This window comes from Lissotriton vulgaris, chromosome 2_1, assembly GCF_964263255.1.
Source record: "Lissotriton vulgaris chromosome 2_1, aLisVul1.2, whole genome shotgun sequence".
NCBI classification, from domain to species: Eukaryota; Metazoa; Chordata; class Amphibia; order Caudata; family Salamandridae; genus Lissotriton; species Lissotriton vulgaris.
In genome coordinates this window covers 944685392-944705600 of record NC_141687.1, presented here as the reverse complement: position 1 = coordinate 944705600, position 20209 = coordinate 944685392, and the positions used below count along the sequence as shown (strand labels likewise).

At 49.0% G+C, this 20209-nt stretch overlaps 1 protein-coding gene across 4 annotated transcripts in view; it reads left to right on the top strand.

The window, feature by feature from the left end:
* Positions 1 to 20209, top strand: part of LOC147731446 (uncharacterized) — a 170003-nt gene that overhangs the window by 128458 nt on the left and 21336 nt on the right. For all 4 annotated transcript variants that reach the window (XM_086956486.1, XM_086956488.1, XM_086956489.1 and 1 more), the window contains 2 exons: positions 1248 to 1384; positions 6058 to 6147. In XM_086956486.1, coding sequence (XP_086812612.1) covers positions 1248 to 1384; positions 6058 to 6147 — 227 coding nt within the window. The remainder of the gene's footprint in view (positions 1 to 1247; positions 1385 to 6057; positions 6148 to 20209) is intronic.

The following is a 20209-nucleotide window of genomic DNA, read 5'->3' as shown; positions in this document are numbered from 1 at the left end:
TGTGTGTGATATCATCAGCAATGTTCAGGGAATGAATAGCCTGATCTTTTTTAGTTCATAATAATAATAGTAACCAGTTTAGTGTATAGCGTTGAAAGCCACACACATGCCATTCATGTGTGCTGTAAATGGAAGATGTCACTATTTAGTTTTTTCTGTAGCGACTTTGACAGTTATAAGTCATTGTTGGCTAGGATGGAACAATACCTGGAGTATTTGTTTTACTTTACCCCAACTTTCACTGAATTGCAAGTAACTTGGACTCACCCTGGACCGCAACCTCACCCTCCAGGAACACATTGCCAAAAGACACATAGAGAGCCTGATGCCAGTTGTCTCTGCTAAAGAAATGAAATCTGTTTCTTTAAGAAAGCAACTTTTAGAACATGCTGTTGTACTGTTGCATCTGAATGGTGGTTAATGCCCTGCACAATGGCTTCCTAGAACCCATTCTGCTACCCCTTAAGGGCAACCATATACCACAGGACATCTCATCTAGGGCCTGAAGAAATATGATCACATTGTCCTCATCCTCGTGGAATTCCATTAGCCCCACCAAGCCGCTCCCCCCCACCCCCCCATCCTCAAAACCAGTCTCATCAATTATAAAGCCATCACGACCAGCATTGCCGCTTTCCCTGCAGACAAGCTCACCATCCCCGGTGGTTCTCAGCACACCCGCAGCCAGGACACCATCAGACTGCAAACTAAAAAGTGTAAAAAATGAAAATCAGGACTGTATGTCTCTTTCATTAATGCACCCAGGATCTGGAGCAACATCACCTTAGCCAAGAGGACCTCCCCAACACTGCTCCAGATTAGGAAAGAGCTGAAGTCACATCTCTTTAAAGAACACTACATCACAATGCATGAACAGTCCACAAACCAGCCACCTCTCCTACCACTCACTGAGTTTATGCTTGTCTGTGACCCTCTACAGCTCTCCACTACCTTTTTGCTTCGTTTGTGCTTTAAAAATGCCACATACTTAATGAATTTTTCAGGTGTTTCCAGTATGTAGTGTGTCATGTCTTGCTGACATATGATTAACTCTTCGCCAGTCCAATTGGCCTCTCTGAGGTTGCTACCCTTTGGTCATTCTATCTATTTCTTTGGTACAACTCACCAACCCTGACCATCTGGACAGGGTGATCAGAAACCTCAAAGCCTATCTCACCTCCATAATTGAAATATACTTGTTCGTAAATAATAAACTATCTTCAACATGTGTTCCCTTTCTTACACAGGAAAGGATTAGAAAAGCTGCCAGTAGAAGTCAACTATGCTGCAGGGTGTAGTGATCCTCGCTGCACAAAGTACTCCCCTGCTGAAGTAAAGGCAGTGGCACAGTCTTCTGACATCCTCATCGTGTGCTTGGGAACAGGTCAGTCCAGTACAGCTGGGACTGTGCACGAACATAAAATCAAGAGATATGGAAATGGAGATGGTGATTTGGAATTGTACATGTGGTGTGTGGAATTAGCAAAAATCCATATATATCTAACTATCTAACCATAAGGATGTTTTTCGCAAGACAAACTTGTTTATTTTGGTGGTAAGTCCCCAGACTGCCCTGACCTTAAGTTTCGTCCATTGAGTAGGACACATGCTGACGAGGTGGCTATTTCCTTTCAAAATGACTGTGCTTGGTGTGGGCGTGCCAGACATTTTCCAGAATAGTTTGTCAGACTCTTAAGACATTACGTGGTATATTTACAAGTGAAGTGGTGGAATGATGCGTAGCGTTGTTGGCTTAACACTGTGCTCCTTCACTTTTAAAACGCAGGGCTGCACCGTATTTACAGAAATACAGGGCAGCCCTGCGTTTCCTCCTGAGCTGGTGCTAATTACAGCTGCCTAGCACCAACTGAGGCACTCTTGCACCATAGAGCAAGGGTGTCTGCGTTGAGGGGAAGGATTGTTTATGTGCCAGAAGGTGTCCCTTCCTGCACATGAACAATCGGAAATGGCGATTTGTAACTTAGAAGTTGCAACTCGCCATTTTTAAAAAAAAATTTTTAATGATTGATCATGTGCAGGAAGGGACGCCTTCCTGCACATAAACAATCAAAGGTGTTTTGCCTTTTCTATGTGTGTTGCACAATGCAGCACGTATAGAAACCGCAAAAACGAGAAGAAATAAAGCATTTCTCCTCCTTTCGGCAGTGTAAGACATGTTTTCCCTGGTCTTAATTTTGATGCTGCCCCAAATTTACGCCACCCTTGTAAATATGGGGCAATGTCAAAATCAATGAGTGTTGTGGTGGAATGCCCACCACAACACCTACTGCCAGCCCCTTTCACACTATGTATAGCGTGAAAGGGTGCTTTGTTCACAAGGCGGTGTTAAGCCACTTTAAGTGGCTTAATGCCGCCTTGTGAATAAGGCGAAGCTCCTATCACCACATGAACGTCACTAAAAGTACACTAAAAGTGACGTTCCTGTGACAATAGGGGCTTGTAAATATGCCCTACGTTTTAATAGTGAAAAACTAATCAACCTGTGTTTTTCATAAAGCTGCCAAATTGCATTCTGCCCAATAATTGTCCAGAGTTTCCAATTATGAAGCAGATTTGCCTCTTGAGACCTGGAATAGCAAATATGTTAACACCAACCCCATATTGTACCGAGTGAGTGTAGCAAGTGAGTCTGACCATCTCCAGAAAAATTTGAGGGACTAACTATTCATGTTAGTATAAAAAATATGCATGTACCCTCATTGCTGTTTGCCAGTAGGATAGCTGATGATCCCTCCATCCTTCCACCCCTGAAAGCAGCCCAACCAGGTCCTTATGCTACCGAAGCTTTCCCCTTTGTCCTGTATGGCCAGTCCAGCCCTAAAGTTTTCCCGCCCAAATGAAAGACTGTGGTGGAACGGCATCGTACATTATGAGTTGGTGTTGAGAGGCCAGTGTTAGAAAGGACGTGGTTTGGGGTAGGGCAGAGCAGTTTCAGCGATGAAAGAAGATTCAAGTTAAGGGCACCTGTGGCTGACCTGACGCAACTGACTCCATCCCTACCCAAGTGAGTATATCCACATATAAGGGCCTCTCCTGCACCCAGGACCCACAAACTAGGCAATGGGAGACACCGCCTTCCATTTTTTCCATTAGTGAAATGTGTGAAAAGTAAGTAAAACCTACTAATATCAGTAGATGTCCAGAGTTTTAGAACTAACTGTGCATATGAGAAGCATTACATCACTGTCACACAAATAACTGGGAAAACCGATACAGCCTTGTTAATAACTTCATAAGAACACGCCTGGGGGAAACACACTTATCGAAGAATCATTGAATTCCCAGAAAGGTTTAAGCCTCTGAAAGAACACAGTAGGGCTTTGTCTGCCATATTACTGACTCTTCCCGAGCTCAATTCACTTTCTCTTCAGAGTCATTGGCCAGTTAGTAAATCCACTGATTTGCCTGCAAGCATGTACACATGCTAGACCAGTGGTACTCAAAGTACATGTTAAATACACAGGCAAGCCTATTTTTAAAGGTTAACTGAAGTAAAAGAAAGGAAGTAACTAGGTTGTCCTGCAACTCTTAACTTTAGGAACACTCATTTTCCAAGTCATTTTGCAGCCAAAGTGTAAAAATATGGTAAGGTCTCTCAAAAATTGAAAAATTGTGTATTTCATTAACATGCAAAACAATTTCACCTTAGTACATCAGATTATATCAGTGCATTTTGAAGTATTTTTTTTAAAGTGGAGCAGAATGCCACTGCCAGGTTGGTAATGGACTTGCCAAAATACCACTCAATCTCGGCTTCTCTTGCCACACTGCACTGGCTTCCGTTGGACCACAGAATCCTTTTCAAATCCCTCTGTTTGACTCACAATGCCTACTATAGTTTGGGCCCTGACGGTATCAAATCCATGTTCCAGGGCTATACTCCCACTGGGGAGCTCAGGTCGGCGAGAAGACACCTCCTCATAGTACCAAGGTTCAAAAAGGTGAAATCGTGAGGTAGAGCCTTCTAGTCAGCCGCAGCTAAGTTGTGGAATTCCCTCCCAGAGGAAATCTCTGGGCAGGTGTCACACTGCCTCTTTCACAAGGCCTTAAGACCTAGTTGTTTACAACTACCCCTGTCTGAGCGTGTTCCCTCCTGTCTGCACATCGTCCCGCTACAGCACCTTGTTGCCCTTGGGCTAAGTTAGCGCTCTATACATTTTATATTCATTCATTCAAATATGAGTTTAGAAGCATTTATTCTTCCCCTACACTGACAACAATGCAATTAGTGAACTAAGAGGCAAGTCAGTTGTTATGTGCACTCTTAGGGTGGCCTGGGTCCCTATTATACATGAACAGCATTATAGTTTACTAAAAATCAAACACAGGAGAAGGTTCTATACAACGCACATACTGAAGTCCGGTATTTCAAGCTGCTCTTATATATGATAATCAAGAAAAAGTAGGGTAAGTGAAATAAAACAATGGCCTAAGATCACACAATGTAGTAAAGTTGGATGCTGGGATTAATCCCACGTTTTCTGGTTTCACATTGTGCAATTCAGCCTTTAGCTTTATATGCTCCTCTTCCCCTATTCCAACCTTACCGTCCCCTTCCTTCCAGGCCACCACCCCACTGGCTTCAATGCAACCCTAGGTCACATCACAGTCCAAACCTTGTGGCCCCAGGGAAAATGTTTGCGAGTACCTGTGTGCTGGACCAGCCTTTGCAATCTTACAGAGAGTGCCAGACTGCCTAAAAACCGATCATATCTAAGCAGAGCAGGCTGACCTATAGGGGTAGCAGTACATCTGGCTGCAGACCAGTGCTTATATTATAACCTATCCGAAGAGCCAAATCAGTCACAAACAAGACTCTTTATGACTGACCGACCAGTGGTGTAGAGCAAAATGATTCCGTAGACGGTGAAGAGGGGCCCCTGATTTTCCAATATGTTAACTAGATTCATTTGCCTTGGCTGAATGGTGTCTCTGTGAAGGGTTGGGTGGCTCTGAGGGGATGGGGCCCTGTGCACAGCAGGGGCTGCAGTGCCTGCATTACCCCATGCTGTAACTGACTGCCCAGCCCCTACTGGCTCTCTTAGGCACTGGCTGCCCTCTCAGGAAATACTCTGTTGCCCTGTAGGACAGGGCTTTTCTTGCAAGAGTCTGCACATTCTTACACGAAGTACCAACCCTGGCAAAGTAAACACTGAACACAAGAGGCATATGTAGCCTAGCTTTCAGTGAGATCCTCCCGTTTCCATGACAGCCTACCCTTAAGGAGACTTTTGCCAGACTTCACTGATGGTAATACAAGGAGAACAGAGAAGACACTTCACTTTACATGGATGTAGACAAGAGTCGTTTCTAGCACTAAAACTGCACATGTGTTTCATATTTTGTTAAAGAATCTTAGATCTTGTATACTAACTCCTTTGTGGTCGCAAAGCCTGCTTTTTGCAAAATCTACTGCTTTATGACACACAAAAAGGCAACGTACAAAGCAAATATTGCAAGTTGTAAATATCTTTCTAACTTGAAAAATAACTTTTCAACTTATGACGAATCAGAAGTGGGATGAGATGTGATAGGGACGTTCCCTTCCTTCCTTCTGGGTCACAGTCATCTATATCAGAGGTAAGCAACCACAACTATGGTATGTCCATCTCACAACCGCTCGCGTGAAGCACGATAAGGTGCAAGCTTGGGGGTCAGTGTGACTGTCCTGAAAATGATGAGCGGTTCTCAGATGTACTCCAAGTGAGCTCCTTGTCAAGTCCAGGATATAAATATCACTTAATATATTGGTTTACCGAGTTGCGGAATACTCTTAATTTTTTGGAGGATAATGCATCGAAGGTACCAGAAGAGGAAGTGATTTTACTGAGATCTTGCAGTTTGTTCAAGTGAAAGAAATGGATTTCAAGCTCTGCATTTCCATGTTCACAGTTGGCAGCTACTATTCCACATATCATTCACAACTATCAGTGTGGCCCACTCCACTGTGAAGGTGTGTGGGAGATGCTTCTGATTTTGAAGGGAGTGGACCGCACTAATATACATGTTTCAGCTCAAATTGTTTGTCTTCCTCAGGGATCGGCATTGAGTCAGAAGGGAATGATCGTATCAACCTTGCACTGCCGGGCTTCCAGAATGACCTCCTGAAGGATGCTGTCGCAGCCGGTGAGTGCACCTGTTGAAGCAATGCATGTGCAAACTGAGGTTTACAGGTTCCAATCCTTCGTGGTTGACTCGGGATGTGTATCTTCTCATTTTGATAGAATTGGTGGAACGGTAGCTTCTGATAACAGACTTTTCAGCCATCTATATTTTTGTCCTGTTTAACCTTATTGTTTAAATCTCTTTTATTGAATTTATACATAACAAGAAAATTCAACATAACAGTTACCCTACAAGAGCTGGGAAAGGTGGAATGAGTGTCTGCCGAATGCCATCATGGAGCAAAACTGGAAATATATATGTGACATGACAGGGAAACTCAGTATGAATGGCAATCTCCTGATCATACACTTTAAATTTATACATCAAGTGTACTATACGCCGGCGTGGCTGCACAAGTATGGTATGCGTGGGATTGCATGCTGTGCTCGGTGTGGACAGGATGGGGCAGATTTTATGCATCTGGCGTGGGGTTGTCGGACAGTGAGTGAGTTCTGGAGTGCGGTGGTGGGTGGTATACAGGAGATGGTGGCTGTAGAAGTGCAGTGCACTCTGTTGGTGTGTCTGCTCTGTTGTGTACCACAGGTTCGCGGAGTGAATGGCACTTCAGTACGATTGGCATTGCTCATGGCGGCGCGCAGAGTGGCTATCACATGGGGGGGGACGGTCTAAGCCCATGCTTAAGGCATGGTTGGCAGATTTAGTCTATTGCTGTGATAATCTCAATACATATGCAGAGGAGCTGCCAGTCAGTTCGAGGCCAAGGGACATTTGGGAACCTTTACGGTTGTATCTACTTAGCAAGTCAGGGTAGTGTTCTACATGTGTGCAGTTGGCGAGAACGAGGCGCACAGTTGAGGTACCATCGCAGTGACATACATCTGGCTCTTCTAGACGGATTGGAGGGGGCACCGGTAACTGATACACATTATTGAAATTCATAAGTATTGTCTTCTTTTTTTCTTTGCTTTGGTGTAGATATATATATTTATTTTATTATGTTTTGCATTGTATAGTTCAATGATGCACGGTCACTGTACTCACTGTCGGTATTAGCTTTAACAGAGTTGCAGTTCTGGTGTATGGACTGATATAATTGATAGCGACTGAATTGTGGCGGAATTATGTCTGTTTCATGTATATCTATTGATATTATTTATTTGAAGTATTGTTTTCAATAATCGAACAATGTACAGGATGTCAAGATGGAGTTTTCTTTTGTTTTTTTTTGGTATATTGTGTTTTTTTCTTTTTTTTGTGTATTGTTGTTCTGCAATTCAAAATCAATAAAAATAAACATAACAGTTACCCGACAGATGACATTATAAAGCATCACAGCGGAAGAAAATTATATCATATACTGCAAGGGCTGAGAAAAGGCAAGCAACAATGGTCATTATACTGGCCCAGGCAGTGGGACATAGTGCCGAAGAACAGGTGTAGATATCCTAGCAGAAGGTGGGCCAGAAATGCTTAGTGCCATAACAGCAATGAGGGTCAGATAGAATGTATCAGACAGGTGACTGTGACTAAATTAGCCAGGCAGCCAATGTGTCAGTGCCAGGGCAATCTCGGGTAGCAAATGATGCCGGGGGAAAACAGACCCATTACTCTAGAGGTATCAAAAAGGCAAGCACGCGAAGCGTAGCGGAGCGTCTTGGAGGGCGCTATTCAATGCTCCTGCTCTGCTCACTCAAGGCATTTATCGACCCGTGAACCCGGGCGCTGCGCCGATCCTTGCTAGAGATTCGCCTAAAGGCAACATATGCCCATGATACTTGCCCTGTCAATAATCAGCAGTGCGTAATGGGGCCTGCAGCACCTGCAACTAATTGATTTGGGATGCCTCAGAACTTCTAATCTGCAAAGACCAAAGAAAGGAAAGAAAAGAGCGCATCAGAGGAAGTCGTACCTCCCCTGTCAGAAGTCAAGTGGAGGAAAGAAAAGTAAGAGGAGTAAAGAGGAAGGGAGAGAAGGGGAGAGGGCATAATGTGCCAACTCTTCGGACCAGAGGGAGTTCGGGAGAGGGCGGAGGGCCCTATGGGCCGTACGGGTGTAATCTGTCACCGCATCGTATGGAATGGCAAGAGGGGTTTGAATTCTCTCCCCATTCAGCTTGTCATCTTCATGGGTTTTTCCCTTTGGGAGTATGGGATTAGCAAAGATTTGGAGGGCTCTCAAGAGAGGAGGGACAGATCAGGCATGTTCCAACTGAGAGAGATGTTAGATCAAGGGCTACCAAGTGCGTTCAAATTTAACGTCAGTGTGTGCCAATCTGTGGGAAAGAAGTTCCATCGCCATTACATGCCAGAGACGGGTAAGCCAAACCAATGTCGGAGGAGTACAAGTTTTCTTCCAATGGAGCTCAATGACCTGTTTTGCAGCAGAGAGCATGTGGAAAATCAAGCGCCAGTCCGTGTGAGCCATAGCTTTAAGAGACGCTGGACGGAGCCCTAGAATGATTATCCCCGGGTCGCTTGGAAGGGGAAACCCGACCACTTCCTTAATATGACCCAGAACCTCGCGTTAGAAAGTATTAACGAGAGGGCATGACCACCATATGAGAAGGAAGGAGCCCTGGGCTGCTTGACAGCACCAGCAGAGCGGGGCGAAGCCCGGGAACATCTTCTGGAGTCTAAGGGGAGTGTAATTCCAACGAGTCATGATTTTATATGCTAATTCTTGCTGCGTTATGGTTCTAAAAATGAGCAGAATATTCCGCCAGAGCTGTTCCCATTGGTCTGGAAGAATATCACTCTCGAGGTCTAGCTGTCACTGGCATTGATAGGTATGTGGAGGCACTGTGTGTGAGAGTTGGAGTACCTTATATATCCGGGAAATCAACCCTCGGGTGCCATCAAAGGAGCGGACCAGAGACTCGAATAGCATAAGCTGGCTCGTGGCGCCTTCCATGTGCGAGGGAGTGCAAATTAAAATCTTTCCTGCACTGTTCAAATGATTTAAAACTTCCTTTCTCAAACAGTTGTTCTATGATGCGGCACGCGCCAGCTGCCCACACCGGAAAAGATGCTAAATGCAAAGCTGGCGGAAATTCCGGGTTACGTGCTAATGGTGTATAGGGAGAAGGGAATGTAGAGAGGCTGCGAGGCACGGCGATTCTATTCCAAATTCCCAAAACCATCTTTGTTGGGATGGCAATATAAGCACTACAGTGCTAGCACTTCTCTGTAACCAGGCCAAATCCCACAGCGGGCGACAGGCCACAGCCCTATCCATATGGAATCAGTCTTTTCGCTCTTGCGAACCTCCCATTCCAATATGTAGTGGAGGTGAGACTCCCAGTAGTAGACTAGCAAATCAGGGCAGGCCAGCCTTCCTCGGTCTTGCGGTAGCATTACAACCCTCATAGAGAACCGTGGCTTACCTCCTCCCCAAATGAAGACGGTAATCTCCCGCTGGAGGCCTAGGATATCCCTATGAGGGATCGGTGTAGGGAGCACCTGGAAAAGATACAGGACTTTCCGTAAGATTGTTATTTTGACTGCAGTAAGGCGGCCCAGCCAAGAGATAGGGAGCGATTGCCAGCGACGGAACTCAGCACATATTGAAGCTTGACAGGTCAGCCAGTTTGCTTGTGTCCTTGTGTCTAGACTAGCTGTGACATTAACCCAGAGATAGTGGATTGAGAGCGGGGCCCATTGGAAGGGATTAACATCCCTCAAATAATCCAATTGTTTGGGGGGAAGGGTAAGATTGAGTGCATGGGGTTTAGGAAGATTAATCTTAAGGTCCGACACTGGTTCAAATTGAGAGAGTATGTGAGTGCGGGAAGAGACCTTGCGGGGTCTACGAGTGTCAGGAGAAGATCATCGGTGAAGAGGGCAATCTTGTGATCGGTCCCCCCTTTCAAATGCCTCGGATGAACTCCGATTGGCGGATGGCGATCGCCAGGGGTTCCACAGCAAGTACAAAAAGCAGAGGCGAGAGTGGCTACCCCTGACGCGTGCCCCTGCAAATGGAAAAGGAGGGTGAAAGGGGGCCATTAGCACGAATGCGTGCTGAGGGCACCGCATATGGGGCCATAATTTGCACGATCATGACAAGCCCAAGACCTATACGATGGAGCACTGCCCGAAGAAAAGACGTATCAACCCATTTAAAGGTCTGCTCAGCGTCAAGGGAGAGGAGGAAGGCAGATATATTTTAGTGTTGAGCCTTTTGTGCTAGATGAGCTATTCGTTGAATATGGTCACCTCCCTGACGCCCCTGTATGAAGCCGGCCTGGTTGGGTTCAATTTGGCCTGGAAGGTGGGGAGCAAGGTGGCCGGTGAGAATTTTGGTATACAATTTAGCATCTACATTCAATAAAGAAATAGGCCTATACGAGGCACATGCAGCAGTACTTCCCAGGTTTAGGTACAAGCGCGATCTCAGCCTCAGCCATCATCTGGGTCACAGACCCAGATTCTGCAAAAGAGGCGCAGCAAAAGGGTCTGAAGCTCCGGAAGAAAGAGGGAATAAAATGCCAATGTTAGGCCATCAGGCCTGGCGATATCCCCACTTGGCATGATTTTCAATGCTTGCAGAATTTCTGTTGCTGTGATGGGTTCCTCCAGCTGCTGCTTATAAAAGGGAAGTAAAGGTGTCCAACGACAGGCTGCCAGAAAGGGGTCTATCTGTTCCACACTGCTATCTCCCTGATTATACAAATTGGAAACAAATTAAATTCCAGATGTTTAGCTCGTTCTGAAATAACCCTTCCCCCCTCTTGGCAAGGCAATCTTAGGGATGTGGCAACGGGAAACCTGAAGACGGAGGCGACACACTAGCAGTGAACCCACCTTACCCCCTCCATAAAATATTTGCTTTAGTGCCAAGAGGGAATGCTCCACTTTGTTCACACGAAGAGCTTTGAGCTGGCCCTGAAATGAGTCAAGCCTCTTATGCATTGAAAAAGAGGGCACATTACAACTTTGTTGCTCCAAGGATTTAATGTCACGGGCAAGGTTATCTTCTACTAAGCGGGCTTCCCGCCTGCGAGCTATAGAGTTGGAAGTAATAGTACCCCTGATCGAAGCTCTAAAAGTGTCCCACAAAATGTGGTTGTGGGTTCCTGGGAGATCATTGGTAGCAAAATATGATTGTATAGCCTGTCTTAATTCCGCCACATCAACATGGTCCCGGAGGACATGCCGGGGGAGGCGCCACTGTGGGAGAGAGCCCGGGTATGTACACACACCAGATAGGGCGATTTCTAAGTGGGCATGGTCTGAGATGGTTATGCCCAAAGTCACTGCAGAGTTCAAAGAGCGAATGAACGATTGGGATAGAAAGAAATAAGAGAGTAGGAGCGGTGGACATGGGAATAAAAAGTATGGTCCTGTGCTTCCGGTTCCCGATAACACCAGGCATCTATGAGTCCCAGAGCGTCTATATCACGTTTGAGCCCTGCAGACATAGCCCCTGTTCCCTGGTAAGGAAAGGTGGTGCGATCTCAACTGGAGTCCCATACCAAATCCAAATGGCCTCCGTGAATGATGGGGTTAGTTTCACGAGAGAGCTGGTTCCGAAATAGGTCACGGGGAAAAGCATCCTACGCTTGGTTCGCCGTATACGTTAAGCAAGGTAAGCGACTTGCCCTGCAGTATGACCCCCAGCTTGAGTAACCGACCCTCTTTATCCCTTCTGGTGCATGTGACCTGCATGGGAAGAGCTGCCTTAAAAAAACGGCCATCTTAGTTCGTCAATAGGCCCAGAATTGCATAGGAAACTTAGGGCGAGCCATGCGCGAAGTGTCAGTACGTAAGAGATGGGTTTCTTGGAGAAAGATTATGTCTGGGTCTTGTAATAGTAGATAGCTCCAGATTTGCCTCCTCTTGTTCGGGGCGTTTAGGCCTTTAACATTCAAATAGAGACATTTAAGATGAGCCATTTGTCATTATGGATGAGGACCCGCGAAGGCAAGGATGCAGATCACATCTCTCTCCCGCTAGACTCTGGGGCCTAGGTGCACGCAAGAATTGCAATGTAGAATGGGGAAAGTGCATGAGCCTGCCCCAACAAAGAAGAAGTAGGACTCCCTCATCTGTTCCCCCGGGTGCTGGCCAAGGAGCTGAGCTAAGTGGTCGAGCATGGTCCCTCCCCCGGGAGCCCAGACGGAAAAAGTGAAGAGAAAAGAAAGAATAGTAAAGAGGCAGGCTGAGAGAAGAAAGAATACCAACCTACAGAAAGGCCAACTGGGCTAAAAAGGACCATTCCAGTCCAGGAGCAGCCCAATGGTGGATACCAGGGTGGCTCTGAGGGAGTCGCTCCTCTTGGAGACTAAGGAAATGGTGGGGTGGATCATGGAATTGCACCGAATGGTCCGCGTCCGTCCTCCAGTGGTCGGCTCGCTTTCCTAACAGTGTGGAGGTACAGGGGCCTACTCATGGGTGTTTCCAAGATTCCTCAACGGGGTGTGTAGTTAAGAACATGAGGTGAGAGAGAGCATCAGGAACTGATAGCTACAGACATGAGTGTATAGAACACAGAGGGTGCGCAACATGTGTAAAGCTTCCATAGTAATATACAGCTAAGTAAGCCTACATCGTAGTTAAACAGATTATTGTAACCGTGCTCACTAGAACAAGTGGCCATATAAAAGAGCAGGACTACATCAGCAGGGTAGGAGGGGAATGTCCCTCAAAACTCAATGAAAATGCATATAACAATGAATCAGACCCCAACACCGGAGCCAGTAAGGGGGGGGGGCGGACCGCGGACCTCCCCCAGTCGAGGATTGTGAAGCCTCCATTGCTTTAAAGTGGTGGATGATTTTTTTATACTTGAAGGGTGGATGCGTTGGCTTTGGAGAGTCTACAGGGGGCTGCACCTTTGACCATTCAGGGCGGAGAGAAATCCGGGATTCCAAGTCGGCAGGTGTGGGAGAGGAGGGCTGAGAGCCTAGGGAAATGCGAAGCAATTGAAGAGCCTCCTTACGGGATCGCAAGGATCTACGTTTCACTTCCCAGTGGAAAATCAGAGCAAAAGGGTGCCCCACTGTTATTTAATATTGGATTCTTTCAGTTTATCAGTGACTGGTTTGAAATCCCTACGGCAGCGCAGGGCGAGGGGGGAAGATCCTGAAAAATTTGAATGCTCTGCCCTTCATAGACCAGGTTCTCAGTTGCTAGAGAAGCCCGGAGGTTTGCCTCCTTCTCTGTAAAGAAATGAACCCTGGTCAGGATGTCAGGAACCAGGCTGGTGTTCCCTCACGGGGGGGGGGGCGACCTGATGCGCGCGGTCCAAATTTGGAGGTGAAGAGTCGTCATCTCCCTTGACTGCTTGGAGAAGGTCTGCGACATAGGTCATTATGTCCTCCCCTCCCGCTCCCTGCGGCAACCCCGGATGCAGAGGTTGTTCCGGCGGCCTCCTGCTTAATTTGTAGCTCTATATTTTGCTCTTCCAGTGCTGAGACTCGGCGCCAGAGCTCCTCCTGATTTTCCGTGCGTGAATCGAGGGTGCGTTCCAAGTCGTCCACTCTAGTGCCGAGTTCAGTTATATCGCGCCAAATGTCTGTAAGACAAGTCTTGACCTCCACCTTCTGAGAGGAAATCTCGGATTTTACTTCTTGAAAAAGTTGAACCTGCGTGATAGGGCCTTGCTCAGCCTCCTCCAGCTTAGTGGCCATCGTGACAGCCTCCTGCGGGGGCGTCGGGTGCGTTTATTCCACAAGTCCGCCACCAACGTGTCTTTGGACGTTGGTTGTGCCGCGGATTTCCCAGTTCTGGGTTTGGTCATAGCTCTGGTGGAGGAGGCACTGCCTGGAAAAGTGCTCTCCTGCAGCCAGCCAGGACGTTCCTCCGCCCACACAGTAGGACAGGTCAAGAGTAGGGGTTGCAGATGAGAGTACCACCAACCAGGGTCAAGTCCGTCCAATGCCCAGTGAAGCATCAAGCAGCTATTCACTAATAGACTAGAGGGAAGGCACGGCAATTACGATGGGCAGACCAGGCGGCCTCACCAGAGATCTCAAGAGTTTGGTTCTCTATTTAGCACTAACAGAGTGGGTGGTCAGGCCATGTAAGGCCCGATGAGAACTCGGAGCCCCGGGGATTAGGCAAAGGGGGTGCCCGGGCCCTTCTACACTCCAGGTCCGGGCACAGACACCAAGTACAGCAGGGGCCCAGGTCTCTTGTCACTTCAGTCACTAGCTAGGGTTCTCAGACTGACCACTTGCAGGCGTTTTGTCCCCCCTTACAGCAGGCCAAGGCCTTAGAGGATAGCTTTGGTGCGAGATGAGATAGTAGGCCAGGGCCTAGGTCAGTGCAGGTGTTTATTAATCCAGTCTCGTATGTAACCCAGTCTTAGAAAAATCAAGGCAAGGAATAGATGTTGCAGAATCACTGTCGGGGGACAGGGGCAACAGTAGAGGGCAGTTTCACTCCTCCCCTTGTAAAAGCTCGTCGCAGCCCCCTGCACGCGTCCCGAACCCTTCGTCACTCCGGGCCCAGACCAAACGCGCAGGCTGTACTGCAATAGCACCGTAATAAAGGCGGAGAAGCTCCCGAAATTACAAGGCTAGAGGCGGGGGAGCGGAGAATGCAGATCAGGACCCGAGCAGCCTGAAGAAGAATATCCTCGTGGCGCAGCAAGAAATGGCGGTACAAAAGGGGGTGGTGATGGGCGGAGCATCTGAATCAATCAAACACTCACACCCAGTCAAAAGATCTGGGTTTAATCCATCACCGTTCTTTAGCCCACTCTGCCACCCCAGTTCAGACATGGCTATATGCAAATCAGTCTGACCCTGTGCCTCATGGGAACAGTCCAGCTCGAACTGCCAAGCCATGTCTTCCCTGGACCGGAAACAAGCTTCCGAGGACCGGTTTCTGGCATTCCAGCCGTCTTCAGCCCGGCTTGCTTGAATCCAGTGGCAAAGTGAGCAAGGGACTCACGTCTGAGCATACCCTGCCACACTTACGGCGGCCAAAAGCGGTACAAAAGGGGGTGGTGATGGACGGAGCAAGAAATGGTTCACAGGACTACCCAGGCTTCAGCGCCAGCAGAGATGCCTAAGGAAGCCATGTGCCCCCCCCCCACTACCACAACTGTCCAGGGGGCGTGCAGCAGGGAAGCACCACCAAGTGTGACAGGTGCAGAACCAGTCACTCCTCATCACAAGATTTTCCGCACCTCCAACCGATCCGGTGGGCGACCAGGTAAAGCTGCTGAGCCCAGACAGGCACCTGCTACCAGGGTCCGCGCCAGCCGTCCTGAAGGGCTGCCGCCGATCCTTCACTACTGCGCAGGTCCCCCGGTGTAGCTCGGTAGCAGGATTGGGGATCGCAGGGCAAGAAGACTTACCCCAGCTACTCCCGCACTCCAGTCGCGCAGTGGGCAGGATTCAGGCCCTCGGCAGGGGGGGAAGTACTCTTTCAACTCCAGCTAAACGGTGGGAAAAGTCTCCTCGGCCGTCTGCCTCTGCTGTCTCAGGGAGCCCCCAGAGCCGCCCCGACCACCAAGCGCGGCCGCCGTCAGGAGCTGTGTGATGGGACAGGAGCACAGACCCCAGCAACACCCCCACACTCAGTGCAGGCCCGTCCTCAGGCTCGCTGGCAGATGGAGAGCGAACCCGCGACCTCAGGCTAAACGGTGGGTGGGATCGCTGCAGTGGGCCGCCTCCTACGTCTCTGGGCGATCCTCAGCACCGAAGTCCCCACGCACCATCCGAAGGCCGCTGTGGGCCAATGCAGGAGGGGACAGAGGCCCCTCCGACTCCAACAAAATGGTGGTCAAAGTCCCCGCGGCCGTCTCCCTCTGCCGTCTCAGGGAGCCCCCAGAGCCGCTCCGATCACCAAGCACAGACTGCCATCAGGAATGGTGGCGGCGGGACAGGAGGATACACCTCAGCAACACCCCCACCCCCACACCCAGTGCAGGCCGGTCCTCAGGCTCGCTGGCAGATAAAGAGCGATCCCGCGACCTCAGGCGAGATGGCGGGAGGGATCGTTTCAGCGAGCCGTCTTCTCCGCCTCGAGACGATCCTCGCCACCGGAGTCCCCGCACACCATCCAAAAGCTGCAGCGGGCTATGGGCTCATGCAGGAGGGGGCTGAGGCTGTGCCCCCACGCAGGTAAGTGCTGAAAATAGCCCTAGACCGACCCTGGAGGACGGAGCTCGAGCCGCACACGTCCTACTCCATCAAGGTCTTGGCCACGCCCCCCTGTTTAACCTTATTATTATTATTTGTAATAGTAGCGTTGTTCTTGTTCATGACTGCTCTTTATATTGTCACTCTTTCCATTATTAATTGTTGTAGCATGGTTAATTACTTTATAAATATTATTGTTACTATTTTTAGAACTATAATTACTGTTACATTAGTTATTATAATTTTTCTTCCTAATTTTATTTTAAATGGTATTATTATCATCAACATCACCATCTGGTAACAATAATGTTGTTGTTACTGTTAATAATAATGAGAGAATTGCTGGTATCATTTTTAGTTGTTGGTTTATGAATATGTGGATGTAACTGTGCCAGAGATCTGACCCACCCACCTCTCAAATTTTCAGTATTGACCCTGCTCTCCATGGCAACAGTCCAGCCCGAACTGACCAGAAGTAAGCATCCTGCAACCGGTTTCGGGATATCAGGGTGGACTTTTATCATGGGGTGCAGGGTCAAGTCTGATTTGCATGTGGCTGGGCCCAAACTGGGGTGATGTGGCGTGCAAAATAACAATGGACTAAACCCATATCTGTGACTGGGGAGGAGTGTTTGATATGTTTCAACACTCCGTCCATCATTTTATTTTGTGATGATGGCACAGACAAATACCACTGTGTGATGCCAAAGCCCACTCTATTTAAAAGAAATGTGTAACAAAATGTTATTCAGTCAGCTGCACTGTGAAGACAGACCTAAAAATGCAAGTGAGGAAAGAAGTCAATATAAAGAGGAAAGAGGAAGTTTTGATGAGTAGGGAGAACACAAAAAAGAAGGCATTCCTATTTTTACTATGTGGCAATGAGTTTGAAATTGCAGATACAGAGCCACAGCATATTTCTGATGTTTAGATTGCATACATTATGAAACTCTCTGCTTCATATTTTAGAATGCATGGAATTTCTGATAGAGGTTTCTAACTGTAGATTCCTCACCTTTTGAATACTTCCCCCGGCATGAGAAAGGATCCAGAAAACTTTTGAGCAGGACCACTGCATGCTATCCGTTGGCACTGGGTGGCTCGCACTGATGCTGTTCTGCTCTGGAAATGATGTGCAAAGCCAATATAGGTGCTACTTCTCCACACTGCGGTCGGTTCATCTATTTAAGCACCACCAGATGCAGATCCAGAGCTATCTCTCTTCTCTCTCAAGACCTATTTATCTCAAAGTTATACAGTATGAAAGGGAAATGTTACCCCCCAAATCAACAGGTTCTAAACCCTGTAAGGACTGTCTCAAACAAATGTCTGTGATGGATTAACATCAGTAAGCCTATGGTCCCTGGAGTCGAGCCACAACCCTAAGGCCTGCAGTGACTGCACGTCATAATATCTGAACGACTTTTCGGACTGCAAGATGAAGTTATACATTGCCAATCATTGGAAGACATAATGTTAGGACCAGTCCAAGTCCAAGTCTAAAGGTCGGTTCTTCTCCTGTTCCAGGTGCGTAAGGCGGCCCAATATAGCCATACCGGTGATAGAAGAGGAAGCACACCTTTGGCAGGAACAACTAGGAGTACATTCCAATATCCCCCGCATAGCATATGAGTTTGCGCTAAATTCATTAATGTCGATAAAGCTACAGGCGCAATTTTATAAAACCTTCTTCTTCCTGGGGGCGCTAGAGGGCGCGCTTGCGGAATGGCTGCCTAGACCTGCAGCTCCCGCTCCTTGGATATTGATCCTACACTGATCTGCTGCCACGGGGTGCCGTGTTACCCCCAGAAGCCCGGTTCCTGCATCACAAGAGTGCTCTCTGCACTCGGTCGAAGTTTGGGGCGGCTGTGAGGCTCGGAGCCAGAGATACGAGCTTCTGCAGATTGCTCGACGCCTGCCCTGGTGCACACTGGAGAGGGAGCCCGGCCACTACAGCTACGCGACTCCGGGGTCCGCCACGAGGCGCCCAGGCCGCACAACCACCCTGCCTGCCTCACCCCTCCGGACCGGAATACTGTGCAGGTCGAGAGGGTGAGCGGCACCTACCGTCCTCTGCTTGGCATCCTTCTGAGTACGGCTTTGCCGACACGGAGTGCGACCTGTTTCCAGCGGGACGGCTGCTGCCTTGCTGACGGCCGTGCCGGTCCCCGCTGTCGCTGCGGACCCGGAGCTGCGTGCTGCTACATGCCGGACTCGGCAGCCGGCTACAGCGTTGGGGAGGCGAGGCTGCTGCACTTGAGAGGAGTCCCCTTGCCACTGACGACGCTCCTTTCCCACGGGGCGCCACGGATCCTTCGTACATTGGCAGCGTGGATGGCTGCTGTCGAGTGGCCTGACTGCCCTTCCCCCATGGGGCTGCCTGGCAGACTGCATTGCGCCTTCTAACGGCTGGTGGGTCGCGACTCCTGAAGTTGATCCGGAGGCTTGGCACAAGGACTGGTGCTTCAACGCTGACATTGCCTAACAGGTACCTAGGGCTGCTGCTGGAGGCGCGGTGGGCGACTGCTGCCATAAAACAATTGCTGGCCGTGGGGCGCTGCTTGTGACACTGCACGCTCCTTGTGTTGCTGCTGGGCTCCGGCCTTGAGACACCCCTGGTGTGCAGCTGGTTGCTGCCCGCCCGCTTGACTTCCACTGCCTCTACCACCCTATCTGGGCCCTCACCTGCTTGGAGATTCCGCCATGGGGCGTCCTGACGCTCGTCAGCCCAAACTGAGCTTTGACAGCACTCGTAAGGGCCACACATCGACGCAGACGCGCCCGGGTCCCAGTGAGCCACCCCCGCAGCCTGCTCCGCCTGATGCCCCTGCTGCGGATATTGCTAACCTGCTACTGGAAATGCGGCAGGGATTCGCTACCGTGGTGGAGAAGGTGGATGGAGTCACGGCCCGGCTGGACGCCTTGGTCCATAAAGTGGATTGCCATGAGGAACGCCTTACAACTGCGGAACAAAGGATCTCCGACAACACCGATGTCACCACGACCCACGCGACACAGCTAGCGAGAATGGATAACCTCCTCTGCATAATTGCGGCGAAGAATGAGGACTTGGAAGCGCGGAGCCGCCGCAATAACATTCGCATTACCAATGTGCCGGAATCCACTGCCACAGGTAGAATGGAACTCTATGTGGAGAAATTGCTCAAGGGATCTATCGGGGAGGATGCCTTCTCCTCCCAGTTCATAGTGGAGAGGGCTCATCGATCACTGGCGCCTATGCCCCAGCCTGGCCTGCCACCGAGACCCATAATCGCTCGACTTCTGAATTACCGAGACCGCGACACGGCCCTTCGAGCAGCCCGGACACAGAGGTCGCTGAGGTATGAAGGCATCACCTTTTCCATCTATCCTGATTTTACACCGATGGTTCAGGATGAAAGGCGCAAATTCCTTCCGATAAAAAAGAAACTGAGGGAAGCCCAGATAGACTATGCACTTTTGTATCCGGCAAAACTGAGGGTTACTCACCAGGGCAAACCACGCTTCTTCACTAACCCGCAGAAAGCCGAGGATTACTTTAAGTCCAGCCGGAGAGCACGCAGAGACAACCAGGCACCTGACGACGGACTAGAGATCGACGACTTGCCTCCTGAACGTCAAGAGGATTAATTGCCTTCATGACTCTCGGCCTCAGACAACTATGTACTTCTTTGCTGGTCGGCGCTGGCTCCCCATTTGGTGGTTCGGCAGAATCACGAGGATCGGACTTCCTGGACTGCGCACCCCCCGTGGTAACGTATACCAAGGACCGCTTTCTCGGCCCTAGTCTCCACCGAGGGCGGTACAGTCTGGAGCTATGGGCCGGATCGTTGCAGCACGTACCTTTGGATGATCCCTAGTTGGGTATTCCCCGCTGATCTATTGCATGTTTGGCTATTTGCCACTCTGGAGTTGGGGGGGAGGGGGATGAGGGGGGGAAGTTTTTGGGGATTTCATGGCTGCTGGCATGTT